The sequence below is a fragment of the Pseudophryne corroboree genome, chromosome 6 (assembly GCF_028390025.1).
Source record: "Pseudophryne corroboree isolate aPseCor3 chromosome 6, aPseCor3.hap2, whole genome shotgun sequence".
In the NCBI taxonomy this organism is placed as follows: domain Eukaryota; kingdom Metazoa; phylum Chordata; class Amphibia; order Anura; family Myobatrachidae; genus Pseudophryne; species Pseudophryne corroboree.
The window spans coordinates 517150125-517165361 of NC_086449.1; the positions used below are offsets into that span (position 1 = coordinate 517150125).

Here is a 15237-nt window from a genome sequence, read left to right on the forward strand (position 1 = left end):
TGCTGAATCCAAATCAAGAGCATAGCCTGACACATCTGGAAAGACATACAGCTAAGCTCACTTTTCATGTCCAAAAATTCTAAATAATCTGGTGAAAGAATAATAAGACCTTTAGGGTGAGGCTGCTTGTGTGAAATTTTAATGGCCAAACATTTTATTAAAAGAAAACAAAAAGGTCCAAAAATAGCTCGGGAAACAAGGCAGTGAGAGAAACTAGGAGATAGGAGGAAGGAAGGCAGGGGTGGGGAAAAGGAAAGTTAGAGGGAGAAAGAAACAAGATTTGAAGCAAAAATGATCAGCAAGTGAAAGTGCTGGCATGGTACAGCAGTATCCACAGGACAGGTATAGCAGAGGGCATGATCAGCTCCGACTTTTCTTCAGATGTATGCAGGCACCAGGAGGGAAGGTTAATGAAGGGTCAGCAGCCAGAGGAAGGTAGCTGGGTTGGTATCTTAGAGGTACTGCCAAAACGACAGTCTGGATCATTCTGCAACCTCACAACGAGGGGAGGTGCTGGATTCTGCCAGGCTTTCAGCTCATTATTGTTGCTTTAAAATTAGTCGAGGAAATTGACTCTTGATTGAGGAAGTGGATGGAAAGGACGGAACAGGTTTAGACTGGGTCAGAATGGCGATGTGGAATTTGCAAGACGTCGCCTTCTCCAAGTTTTTCCTAAATCTTACCTCTAATCAAATCTTTTTGGTACCCCTATGTCTTACTGCACCGCCTTTCAGAAAAAAATTACAAGGATTTACTTGTTAACTTGCTTCCATCTGCTGGAACATCCCCAAACTTTGAGAATAATTCTACGGTCAATGACTTGGGAATACATTTAGATTTCCTCTTTTCTGGAATTGCTTGAAACTTTGTGACTGTGTTTGGATACCTGGATCACTGTTTATTAGGGGGTTGCAATGTAATTTATTATACCAAAAGGATTATTTTATATCAGGTTTCTCGCAATGCTGAGATATGAGCTTGGACTGTCATTGTGGATTGTGCTAAGCCTCATTCAGGTGAGTACACATCATATGTCAAAGTGCCTATCAAATGTCATCTTAAGGTGTCATCTCATTCAAGGCTCTCCTAAAGGAAGGATGTTAAATCTATACCTTTAAAAGTGAACATCTTTCTATGTGTTCTGTTATGTGTGATGTTTCATGTTTTCATTTAGCCTTCAGTTTGCCACCATGTGTGTTTTGAATGTGAATATTAGTGCAGTTGTATCATTGAGTCCCAATGTGCTTTGTGTACTTTTTTTCAGGATGTGGAGCCAGTAAAATGCACCATCAACATAACAGAGAGCAATGTCTCCTCGCAAGCTGTCTATCTAAAGTGGAGTAGCCCTGGCAATGCCTGTAACTTCAGCTTGACAAGCAAGGCAAGCAATTTTTGGGAGACCACGTGTAACCCCATACAGAAGACAAATGATTCATATGATTGCACACAGACTGGCCTTGAGGCAGGGACACTGTATGATATAAGCATTGTAGCTCAGCAGGATGGAGAGACAAAGAATCTCACTTTGCAAACAGGTATGAAGTGTGACAGGTGCATGACATGTGCATGGCTGATTGTGTCTCCAAACTGGGATTTCAAAACTTGCAAAACTGGGATTTCATGGATGTATCACAGATATGTGTGAGATTTAAGCTTTAAAAACCAAACTTTAGTTAGACCTGACTGTTGTGTTCAGTTCTGGAGACCATACCTACATGAAATACTGTCATTATTACCCTCATAAAAGGGGGTGTAGTACTGCTGACCGGCGGTCAGGAGACCGCCGGTCAGCTTACCGACGCCGGGATCCCGGCAGCATACCGACGCCGGGATCCCGGCGGGGAGGGGCGAGTGCAGCAAGCCCCTTGCGGGCTCGCTGCGCTCGCCACGCTGCGGGCTCGGTGGCGACCTGCGGTCGCCACGGATTCGATTCCCACTCTATGGGTGTCGTGGACACCCACGAGTGGAAAGAGTCCCTGTTGGTCAGGAATGCCGACCATCGGGATAGTGAGCTGTCGGGCTGTTGGAGGAGGTCATGTGACTGTCGGTAAGCTGACCGGCGGTGACATGAATACCACCCCAGAAGAGGGTATGGGGACATGCATAAAATATATAAGCGCATTCAAGTTTCCAGCAAGGTTTAAAAGGAGAGTGTTTTCTGAAGTCAGATATTATCAAGAACAAAGAAAAACACTTTGAAACTAGATGATAGTGCGGTCAGACTGAATGATAACAAATATTATTTAATAAGTTTAGCTGTATGGAGTATTCTTCCAGTAGGTACAGTTGGTAAAAAGAAGATATAATCATGCTTGGGAAAGGCAGGACATCCAATGTAAGCATAAGACTATACTAAGCGTAATGGGTCGAAGTTATACCAATTAGTCAAAGCCAACATCAATGTTTTTTATTACTATGTATGGCAGATATAAAAAGTGTGAGACATTTCCCATATAGAAAATGATTCACAAAGATTCAACAATGTGCCTTGTATAGCTGTCAGGAAGTAAAACTCATTTGTAGTGTAAGCAGCAACCTTGAAAGTTAATGATACAGGTATCTCATTTAACAGGACCCACATCAAAGTGGTGTCAGCATGTGCATGATGCATTTGGTCAGTCTTAAGAGAAGCGATCAAAGGTTATACAGAATATAGTAATAGAAACATTAATATCGCCAGTGCAGAACTTTTATGTAAAATCAAATGCTACATCAGTGATCCAGCTTCTAATACTCAATTCACTATAGCATACCTCCCAACATACATGACCCATTCCAGGAGGGACAATATGCTCTGTTCCTGGACTTTCATCTTTAGGATTACTATCACCTGTTTTGAGCAGGTTAATTGATAACAAAGGTGTTTCAACACAGGTGAGGGCAATCTTAAATTAAGAAGGAAGTCCAGGAATAGAGCATTTTGTCCCTCCTGGAATAGGTCATGTATGTTGAGAGGTATGCTATAATAAATAAAGCATACCTCCAAACATGACCCATTCCAGGAGCGACAAAATGCTCTATTCCTGTACTTCCCTCTTAATTTATAATTGCTATCACCTATGTTGAACTAGTTAATTGATAAGAAAGGCTTTTCAACACAGGTGATGACAATCACACATTAAGAGGACAATTCCAGAAACAGAGCACTTTGTCTACTGGAATGAGTCATGTTGGGTTGCATGGATAAAGTGTTCTTCATTGACAAGTCATCTCAGAGTTATACACAGACACATACAGTAGGGGTATATTTACTAAAGCGCAGGTTTATAGAAGTGGAGATGTTGTCCATACCAAACGATCAGAGTCTTGTCATTTATCTAGCACCTTCTAGAATAGGCATTCTAAACCTCAGCCCTCAAGGCACACTAAAGCTGGATAAGATTATCTGTCCAATCTGGCTGGTTGGAACGAAAATCTAGTAATGTCTGGGTGCAAATGACAATCAACCATTTGCTCCCAAACTCTGGAAAATAGACAAAAATTGTTGTTCAGATAAATTGGTTAAATCAAACGGATTTAACCAATTTGTCTGAATGGGTGTAATACACGTTACCAGTGAACTGGATGCCAGCGGTCAGAAGACCGACCACAGCATCCCAATGGAGAGAATCCCGACAGGGGGCATGTAAGTATACTTACCCCCCAATACCCCCCTAACCCTCCCTTCCTGCAGCCTACCCCCCCTCCCCACCCCCACCCAGCGCAGCCTAACCATAACTCTTCCTAGTGGTGCCTAAACCTAACCCCCGTTCCCCACAGCCTAAACCTTACCCTTCCTTTCCCACCACCTTACCCCCCTGGGGATTCTGAAACCTAACCCCCCTCCTCGCAGCCTAACCCTAACCATCCCTGGGGGTGCTTAAATTTAACCCCACTGCCCGCAGCCTAACCCTAACCCTCCCTTCCCCACAGCCTAACCCTAACTCTCCCAGGTGGTACCTAATCCTACCTCCCTTCCCCACAGCCTAACCCTAACTCTCCCAGGTGGTATCTAATCCTACCTCCACTACTCACAGCCTAACCCTATCCCTTCCCAGGGGTGCTACAATTTAACCCCCCCCCTCCCCACACACACACAGCCTAACCCTAACCCTCACTTGCCCCCAGCCTAAACCAAACCATCCTCCAGGGGTGCCTAACCCTAACCTACCCCCCCATGGGCTAACAGTACAGTGGGCGGCATGCTTACAATCGGGATGCCGGGTGTCGGGATTCTGGCATTTGCATTTAGGCTGATGTCATAGTTCCGGTATCGGCAGTTTGCCCATGTGTCGGGATTCCGGAGCTGAGATTTTGACGATTAGCATCCCAACCGCTGGCATCCCGACCACAAGCATCCTGACTACATCCCGTCTGAATGACCATTATTGTCTGCTCAGATTTTTGTTCCAACCAGAAAGATTGGCAGATAATCTTACAGTGTGTATCCAGCTTAACAGTCCAGGTTTTAGTGATATCCATGCTTGAGCACAGAAAAATTGAAGTTGTCTGCACTCACAATTCAGAATAATAATTGCTGGGGTGTCACTCAATATTTCATTGGATCAAAAGAAGCATTCCTTGTTCCTTGAATATATAAAGTTCCTGTATAGAGTGCACTCACCAGACGGATACTGTAGCCAACAGGGTTTTATTGGGACATCATACACATTTTCATGCCGACGTTTCGGTCCTTATTAGGACCTTTGTCAAGCACAGGTGTCTTAATTAGTACCTCAGTTATTTTATTTTAACCATCTGTGCCGAAGCCTGGATATCACTAAAACTTGCTGTTAGTGTGCATTGAGGCCCAAGGTTGGGAATGCCTGATCTAGAAGATAATAACTAGATTTTAATTGGTTGCTATAGGCAACATCTCCACTTCTATAAAACCGCACATTAGTGTATATAACTGATAAACTCTATAAAATTAAAAATAAAATCTGATCTAAAGTAACACTTAAAAGATTTGAGTTTGTTAAAGTGTGCGCTGTGGATGGGTTAATGGTTATTCCACATTCTAACTGCTTACAGAGACACTATTTCTGACTAAGTACCTGTATACACTAGCTATATTAATTATATGACGCTGCAGTGAACTAATGTGTCTGTGAATTACAATCTTTATTTATAAGTCAATAATACATTTTATATACGTGTTCAATAATTAATTCATTGAATAGCACTCCCAGATATAAATAAACACAAAGACAAATGAAACCATCTTCACAAAGGCTTACTATTAAACTATTTCTCACCTGTATTTTATGACTATTATCAAGAATATTTCTTATATACTACTATGCAGCTGGTTTTTAGGATCTTTGTGCGTGACCACAGGTGAACCTGTGAAAATTGAGCTCAAGACAAGTGTAGTTATAGAAAAATATTATTCACATTTCTACTACTAAAATCACCTGTTGGAGTTAGTCTTGCAAGGCTCATAGAAACGATTCTATGTATTTATATGTACAGGTGGAGTATATTAATTTTCTAAGCATTGAATGACAGAGCATCAGTTGTATAGTGTTTTGATCATACTGTACTTAAGGCTAACTGTCTGGTTTTGAAATATTTTTGAGTGGGCAGAGTTAGTATGGTGAAACAGCCACCCAGAGCAGGCCCTGACCAATATGATGCCCTAGGCAAGATTTTGGCTGGTGCCCCCTAGCACCACTGCTGGTTCCGCCTCTGACCTTGTACCTCCTATATTTTAAATAAGAACAGTTCGCACATTTGGCGCACAGCCCAAAAAGGGGTGTGTTTTTGCTGGCAAGGGGCATGGCCACACAATAACCCCAATTCCAATTACGCCACACAGTACTGCAACTTTATTCACATATGATCATGCGATAATGTCCATAATTCATATTACATCCCACAGTAGTATCACTTTACCTTTATAAACGGTACTACTTACAGTAGAGCCCCTTATTCACATTACATCACACTGAATTGCTCCTTATTCACATTACACCACACCCTAGTGCTCTTTATTCACATTAGACGACACAGTAGTGCCCTTTCTATACGCAACGCCACATAGTAGAGCACCTTATACACATAATGCCACACATTAGTAATGCATTTACACACATTCCACACAGTAATGCCCCTTACACATATGAGACACCTTATTAATGTCCTTTTAAACATAATGCGCCTTACACATTATGACAGCCTTTATTAATGCCCTTTTACACATAATGTCCCTTACGAATATGCCGCACATGATTAATGCCCTTATACACATAATGACACAGTGCCCCCTACACATTTGCTGCACATTATTAGTGCCCCTATACACATAATGACACACATACAGTAATACACTGTTACACATATGCCGCACATTATTAATGCCCTTATACACATAATGACACACATAGTGCCCCTTACAGATATGTTGCACATTATTAATGCATTTTTACATGACACATAATGCTCCTTACACATATTCCGAACACTACTGCACAACCAACCCACTCACATGCACACAGCACTCACACTGTCACTAACACTGTGACCTCTGCATCTGCTTGGATACAGATGTGTCCTCATAAATATTGCCTCAATGCTAACATCGGGCACACTTTTTTTTAATGAAAATGCATCTTATTTGCATTGCTATGTGGCTAGGATGCACAAGCAGCTTCTGCTGATTAAACTGATATGCAGCATGCCTATATACTGTGTGAAACTGTGGCTGTATCTGCATATAAAATGCTACACACAGAATATAGGCATGCCGCATATCATTTTAATCAGCAGAAGCTGCTGATGCCCCTAGGCATATCAAATGCCCTAGGCAATTGCCTAGTTTGCCTATGCCTATGGCCGGCTCTGCAGCCACCACCCAATATAAATAACTTAAATGCGCTAAATAATTAATCAATTAAAAAAGTTTGGCCACAATGCCTTATTGCATTAATAAATGGAATGGTATATACTCATACTCATACTTTATACTCATTAATTTCAAAGGTAAGAATGACAAAATGGACACAAAGAAAACACATTAGTAAAACGTATATTGAATTAGCATTCCATTAAGTTATCTACAGTGTTGAATTTTGACCAAAGCTGTGAAGCGCTCAGTCTGAATATGTTAGTGACTGAAATCTATTAAGTTTATCTGCAGTTGGCAAATTATTCAGTCTGCTGTTGGTGACTTGATGGCATAGTTATAAAATACAACTTGCTGGATATACATCAAAAACAGACATTTTGTGCAGAGCCCCAACAGGGCTTGTGCTGGTTCCGCCCCCTCTGTGCATGACATCATAATGTCATATATAGGGGGCGGGGCCATCCAGCACCCAGATGCACTGCAGTGCATGGAGTGTCTAGAAGATGCTCCATGCAGCTGTATACATCGCAGTGTCTACCTGCAGTGTCCTAAGGACACTACGAGCAGCACTGCTTCAGTGTTACAGACACCCTGCTAGCCAGAACCAAAGGCCGTGGGTAAGGAGGCCAATCCCGTTATCGGGATTGGTGGGATCCTGGGATTTAGGCCCAAAAACCTGCGGGATTCATTCTCGGGATTAGATTGAGGGATCAGCGTTGAGCGTCGTCATGATGCTCAGATACTGCCTGGCATCCTCCTCCCTACTCCCCAGTCACCCGCCGCCGGGAGGGAGAAGATGATATTTCCCACCCGTACACCCACAATCTATGGCGAGTTATGTGTGCGGGGCGGGATGAGGGAGTGGCGACATATGAAAAAGCCAATCCTGTATATCCTGGGTTTGAACATTTTTCAATCCTGATACCTGGGATTGAAAAAATGATCTGGGATTGGCCTCCCCAGCTGTGGGTCAGTGACAGTGCTGTCAACAGAGCCCTGTGGCCTTTGCGGCGGCACTAGCCACACACCCCTAGTTACGGCTCTATTTTCAGGGACTACTCACAAATATTAAGCATCACTAGAACGCATGTATGGAGGACATCAGCAGATATCAGAGATCTCTGCTGCAGTCTCCTACTTTAGATCATAAAAGCAGCCCCCATAGGTTTCTATGGGTGCTACCAAAATTACAAATTTACCAAACTCTGGAATGTGAACATTAAGATGCCATTGGCTATTGTAGCCTACAGTATGCGCCATATTCCACAAAAGTTTCTCTACGAGGGATCTGAAGGAACTGATGAGCACAAATGTCCAGTTGTATGTCAGGAGACCGTATATGGAAGTTAAGTGGTTACACATTCATAGCCAGATTAAGATGGGGGTGCAGGGCATACTGTACCCCGGGCTCCTGTCTGTCAGGTCCCCCACCCCGGCTGAAGCACATTGACATCACTAGCTCTCCATTTTGTACAGCAGCAGAACCAGGCAGCCTGAATGTGAGCAGGACAGTATGCATTGCAGGCAGAGACACAGGAGTATCAAGTTTCATAAGCTACCAATGATGCTTCCTGACCAGAGAATAGATAGAAGGGGGGAGAGAGCTGTAAGTAACCCAGGAATCCCAGCTTCTTCTCCTCCCTGCCTGGGTGTCTAGGTCCTAGGTACCCTGTTATCTAATGATAGCATTCGGGTCTAGAGAGAGACACACACACACAGAAAGTCCCCCTGAGTCCTGTCCCAGTGTGTAAGAAGTACATAGCAGCCACTGCGGTGACACTTAAAGGTGACCTTTTATGGTCAAACTTCATTGAAAACAAGAACATAGGCACTCACCAGGTGAGGCACTCATCCTGGTGAGTGCTTCTGTTCTTGTGTGTGTGTATATATATATATATATAAATATATATATATATATATATATATACTCACGCATATATCTGTTATATGCACCAATAAGAAATTATAATTATGAGGACCAAATACCCATGATTGATAAATATGCCCCTTACAATGCACTAGCAAGAAAATATAGATTGATTGGCAAAACATTACTAAAATGTTAATTTTCTAAGGGATTTTCTTTCTGATGAAGAATATTCCATGTCTAAAAGATACTTAGCATGGTAAAGTTTCTTACTATATATCATGAGCTGTAGGGACCATGTTGCATTGAATTCACTGCACGACATTTATCTTTTCTTAAGCCAGGTGAGGTTTATAGCATCTCTCATGTCTTTTACACAAGAAATAAAAAACAAATAATAAGTTAAAAATACACACACACACACACATATATATATATATATATATATATATATATATATAGTTGCATTCCACTCAAAAATGATGTTATCGTATTGAAAATATGATGCAGGTTACTCCAAGTTACTGCAATAACTCCTGATATTTGGAATATAATCTCTGTTGTAAATCATCTTTTAAAGATGAAAAAACACATTGCTGTTGGCATTTGAAAGATTGCTTGTTGTAGACTGACACCCAACCCGTAGCAACATCTGCAAATATGAAAACAGTTGTGTGATTTTTCCCCCATGGTTACAAATGGTAACATTGAATATCCTATCAGTAAAATTGTACAGCAGCGCGTTTCCATTCTTAAGCAGGCTATTTCAAAAACAGTTGACATTTCAAGCATGAAATATCGTTTTAGTAATTTGCCATAACCAATGTAATTATTTTAATTACCCAGCAGGTGAATTACGTGGTAAAGTTAACTGTGCTTCCCCGATACTCCATTCTGACCTCCTGCTCAGTAATGTTTAATGGGATTGGAGCATCAGGTGGACACACCTAAGCAATATTACCTTGTTTATCTTATCTCATTATTGCCACCCAAAAGTACATTTACAGTGTTGGATACAGTCATGTTTTCAGGGGGTTAGGTCTCCTTCTAGTATTAAACTGGATTATGGTATTTAGCAAAATAAATTTAGGTTATGCAAACCATTTAATATTGCTCTGTAAAATACATTATACAGGTATTATCATTTGACTTCGCTTTGAAGTCATTTTGGCAATGGTCTAGGTTTATACACTTTCTCTAAAACACTATTGGCAACATAACGGCAGACTTTGTAAAAGAGTACTGTGGTGCTGATAAACAGAACAGACATGTTACCAGCCTACCTACAGTTATCAGGGCATTGCTGAGGGACCCCTGGTTATACTACAATAATACTGGATATACTGGAGAAAATAGAAAGATGTCTATTCAAAGTCCTGCATACTCACACAATAGGACAACCGACTTCATTCATCAAAGCTTTTACTCTTTTCTCTTAAAAGGCATACATTTAATGTGTTCATTGCATAGTAATTGCAGTGCGTATAAATAATCTTTCCCATATCTAGTTCACTTGGTTGGTACAAAATATTGACCATTTTTCACTTAAGACAACCCCTGATCTCTGACACCTGCAACGCACGTGTGAAAAAGCAGGTTAAATAGCTATAAGAAAAGAAGTGCCCACCCCCCTTCCCTATAAACCTGAAACATCCTACTGTATATTGCATATTATTCCCACGCGAATACATTCATGTTGTTAATTTAAACATCTTGCCTCACGAAATGCATTCTTGTATGTGGGTGTAATTCTAGGAACATGGGCACACTACCAACTTTTGCCCATCCTATAGATACAGTACTTCCATTTTCATGAACTGAATCATGCAGAAAAACAGTTGCCAAATTGTTCATGTATTGCACGGCTGCATTTTATATCCTTGTACACCAGGTCTGTATACCAGCAGGTGCGTAACAGTGAACGCACCAAACCTGGTGATAGAAAAAAGATTACACCTGCAATACCACTATAGAGATACGTGTTGTTAGCATGTGGACTGTAATACTGTACATGTCACACAAGACACTAGACAGATAATGATTCATGAACCTTTATATGCAGCAGAGGTTCCAGGTGACTTAATAATGGTTCATCTGCTGCTGCAGTTCTGAGATACAATGAAAGTTTGGCTACTGTATAACACGTCTGCATGGCGATACATAACTTGTGTAATATTGCATCCATGGCTGGTTGCCAGCAAAGAATTCTTGGAACAATGTAAATGGCTTAAGTGTTTGTTTCCAGACAGGACCCTTTCAGCCCAGGCACTTCCCAACTTCATTGTCTCTTTGTTCTAACGGATGTTAAAGGGACTAAGTGTTTGTTTTCTGGGCCAGATAGATTAGATAAAGTCTGAATTTTTAAACTATACCTTCTAGGCACGCAAACCATTTTATGTCTCACTGTGTGCAACTGTACAACTCCTGAGACAGAATGTTCCGAGTACTAAGACTTCGGAATTTGTGTTTTAGGAAGCAGAAAATATTTATCTTGACCCATCTGTTCAGCTGAGAATAATTTCAGTATATTGTTAAAGTCTCTGCAAGAAAGCTTGTAGGAGATCTGACGTCATATGTAATAATAATTAAATAATAAGTACATCAGTGTACTTCACCTGCACCTGTTATCTAAGCAAAGCAGAGGCAGCCATTTTGTCAGCTTAGCCTATATGTACTAGAAGTCAGTTCATTAGGAAACAATCCCTTATGATTGTTGGCCATTCAGTGCCCCAGCAGTGCCTCTGCTTAGAAGTAACTTGATAGGCTTCATTAAAATAAAAACACCTCATACACTGTGTATAATAGGGTTGGACATCAACTATAATTTCTTCCAAACCGTCAATGGTTAAATGCCAATATTAGATATTTTTGCCATTGTTGGAGGATAACCAATGGAGCAAAAGCCATTTGGTATAAGTAGACACTTCCTGCATGCATTTGTGATTCAGAGCTGTATACTAGGATGCAGCATCGGATCACTTATGACTCCATCGGCTAGCTACATGATGATAAATACAATTTCTGGTTCTTTTATTATGTATTATGTTCTAATGATATGATGTCTGTTTTGTATTTCCGCAGTTATTTTCTTTATTGTACCTTTCTATTTGAATGATTTGTAACTGGAACAGTTACTGAATATCATTATTAAAGGAACTCTAAAGACTATTTGCTTAATAACTGTAATTTAAATATATTGTTACTTGTAAATGATCATTTAACTTAGGGGTAAACCAAATCCATTGTAGTCAGGTAGGTGTACACGATGTACCACCCTAGTGCCAAGGTCTTTTGTACATGATATTAGAATTAACCCAGATCATTATACTAATAATAGTGGTATAGTCCACTAAGAAAAAAAATACTGTAGTTGGCTTGTGCGCAGCTCATAAATGTAATTATCCTTGTCCATGGTGGCTGATAAATGATAGGAGCCCCAAGGAGACATCCAGAGCAATTGGCTAAAGTAGAAAGGAATTTAGAGGGGGAGACAAACACTCGAATAACTTGCATTTTGGAATATTTTGTTCTCCAACTGCCTGGTGCTGAGGAGTTTTTTGGCACTATACAAATAAATAATGATGATGAGGAGAAGAAGAAGAAGAAGAAGACGAAGAAGAAGACGCAGGTAAGAAGGAAAAGAAGAAAAGCAAGAAGACATTAAGAAAGAGAAAGACTTAATAAAATGACATATTAAAATGATATGTTAACTAACAAGAAAGCAGAGAACAGGAACATACTGTAAGAGCAAAACTCATTTTGTATGTCTTGTTTCTATTCCAGACCCTCTTCCGCCTTCACAATTTGAAGTGAGAAGAGACACAGTTGCACCTACAAGTTTCCAGGTTTCCTGGGTGCCATCTGCAGGATGGGTAGATCGATATGAATTGAAATTACTTAACAAAAATCAAAGTGTCCAAGAGGTTAAAGTCTTTGGGAATAACCCAAAAAAGGAAGCTATGTTTAATAACTTACATCCTGGCACAAAATATGTTATTACCATAAGAGCCATTTCTGGTAGTAAGAGCACTGAAATAATCTCCACTACAGGCTCCACAGGTAAGATGCCAAATCTGCCATGTTGTTCCAATGTACTGTGTAACTACAAACATAAACACACACACACATATATATGTATGCACTATATATTCAAGTATATGTATATATCTATCTCAAGAGAGAGAGAATCAATGGCCCTCATTCCGAGTTGTTCGCTCGTTGCCGAATTTCGCTATATTGCGATTAGTCGCTTACTGCGCATGCGCAATGTCCGCAGAGCGCATGCGCTTAGTTATTTTACTCAAAAGTTAGGTATTTTACTCACGGCATTACAAGGATTTTTCTTCGTTCTGGTGATCGGAGTGTGATTGACAGGAAGTGGGTGTTTCTGGGCGGAAACTGGCCGTTTTATGGGTGTGTGTGAAAAAACGCTGCAGTTTCTGTGAAAACGCGGGAGTGGCTGGAGAAATGGGGGAGTGCCTGGGCGAACGCTGGGTGTGTTTGTGACGTCAAACCAGGAACGAAACTGACTGAACTGATCGCAGTGGCAGAGTAAGTGTCGAGCTACTCAGAAACTGCTAAGAAATTTCTATTCGCAATTTTGCAAATCTTTCGTTCGCAATTCTGCTAAGCTAAGATACACTCCAAGAGGGCGGCGGCTTAGCGTGTGCAATGCTGCTAAAAGCAGCTAGCGAGCGAACAACTCGGAATGAGGGCCTATATGCACATGTGTTTATTTTCTGTAAAAGCAGAATTTTTGGGGGCCAAAAGAAGGGGGTCTAATTGGTTCTGTTGAAAAAAAATGGGCGATAAAGTTAAATAAAAAATCTTGAAAACCTTCCTTTTTTTGCAAACAAACAATTTTTGGGGGCTAATTGAATTTCCCCCTTATTGTTTGTTTAATTACTTCTACTTAGTGAATTGAAGGCTATGACAAATATTCCTCTATTATTTGTTTTACTTGCATTAAGTAAGAGCTGAGATATTGTATTTGGTTTTAGGCAATATATTAAATCTTCTATATAGCATAAAGTACAAAATCCAATATATTTATCTCCTACTGTTTTGCTACTTTTTATGTCCTTCTGTGGTTGCCCACCTGATAAATATTGGGATAGAGTAATAAAAAAACTTTTTTTAGCAGTAAATTGGGGAGAACGTTATACAATCAGAAGAAATATAACATTTAACAGCTTTATTAAATTAATTAATGTATTTATTTACTATTCAATATCTATGTAATTGTTTTATGAATTTTGATACCTTAATGTGTTTTCAATCAGACTTATATGAAGTCAAGAGCTGTGCTGGGTCTTCCAATATTTATTCTATGGACCTGATGCAGAGTTGAATACAAGACAGCCACAATTCTTCACATATTGCATACACGGCCATGTGTATTTTGGCCTGTATGCATCTCTGTAGGCAGACTGTCCTTAGAGGCATATTGAGTATGATAACAATTTTCAGCATCACTGCAACCATGCACCAGCCAATACTTGCTACAAAAGATACACTTCTAACATCAGTATTGACTTTCCTTACCAACTTTGTATAGTCCAAAGATGCGAAAACACATTGTCTGTGTGGGAATGCCCTATTACACATTAGTTACTCCTTCTTCATAGGCAAACACGCAGGGGAGGGGGGTTCCAGTTGGCCAGAAACTCCCCCACAGCCTGGCCAGCAGCCACTACATGCAGTACAAAGGGTGGAATGGAGCTGCTGCACATGCCAAGTGTCAGCAGATTTTCTGACCAAGTATGCTGTAAGTGTGTCTGTGGATCTGTGTGCTCAGTCATCGCACCAGAGAGAGAATCTGGTAAGTGGTTTACCATGCTCATTGAGCCTGCATATGGCTAAAGTACTGTAATACATACACTGCACTTTGGGCAGACTATAGCTTGTTACATGCTCATTATGCATCGATCATGGGCTGGCACCAATTTGGAACCCCCCTCTAGAAATCCTGCCCCTATTCTCAAATCATATTCAACTCTGCATCAGCCCCTGTAGATTAGCATACATAGCATACATTTATTTCTACTGGTGAATGGTACTTCAGGACACTGTGATTGTCTAAGTAATTTCTGTCTTCTCTTTTTTAGTCCCAATGCCTGCGAAAAGCATTGAAGCTATTAGTAAAGTAGACAGCATTCGTGTATCATGGATGCCAGGTCCTGGGAATATAGACCATTACAAACTGTTGTTATTGGATACAGAAAGGACAGTTAATGAAGTCAGTCTGGATAAACAAATCACTACACACACTTTTAGTGGCCTGCTCCTAGGACATGTCTATAATGTTACAGTCATCACTGAGGCAGCTGGCTTGCAGAACTGGAACTCTAAAATAATAAGAACAGGTAATAAATAAGTAATAAACGGAACGGTCACCTAAAACAAGTTGCTATGTTTATATAGTTATTTAACTACTTTTCTACTTTACTCTACATTTTGAAGATACAACACACATGCTCTATTTTTTGACATATGTCGATAACTTCCATTATTAACCAATGGTACAACATGACATTGGTAA

General features: G+C 40.5%; 1 protein-coding gene across 2 annotated transcripts in view; it reads left to right on the forward strand.

The window, feature by feature from the left end:
• The window catches only part of PTPRB (protein tyrosine phosphatase receptor type B), a 146110-nt gene that overhangs the window by 65405 nt on the left and 65468 nt on the right, over positions 1-15237 (forward strand). The window contains exons 1-4 of one of the 2 annotated variants that reach the window (XM_063927469.1): positions 305-1016; positions 1265-1535; positions 12480-12755; positions 14804-15061. In XM_063927469.1, coding sequence (XP_063783539.1) covers positions 963-1016; positions 1265-1535; positions 12480-12755; positions 14804-15061 — 859 coding nt within the window. In that variant the 5' untranslated portion in view covers positions 305-962. Of the gene's footprint in view, positions 1-304; positions 1017-1264; positions 1536-12479; positions 12756-14803; positions 15062-15237 lie in introns of those variants that run through there. The other variant, XM_063927468.1, reaches the window with a different exon arrangement.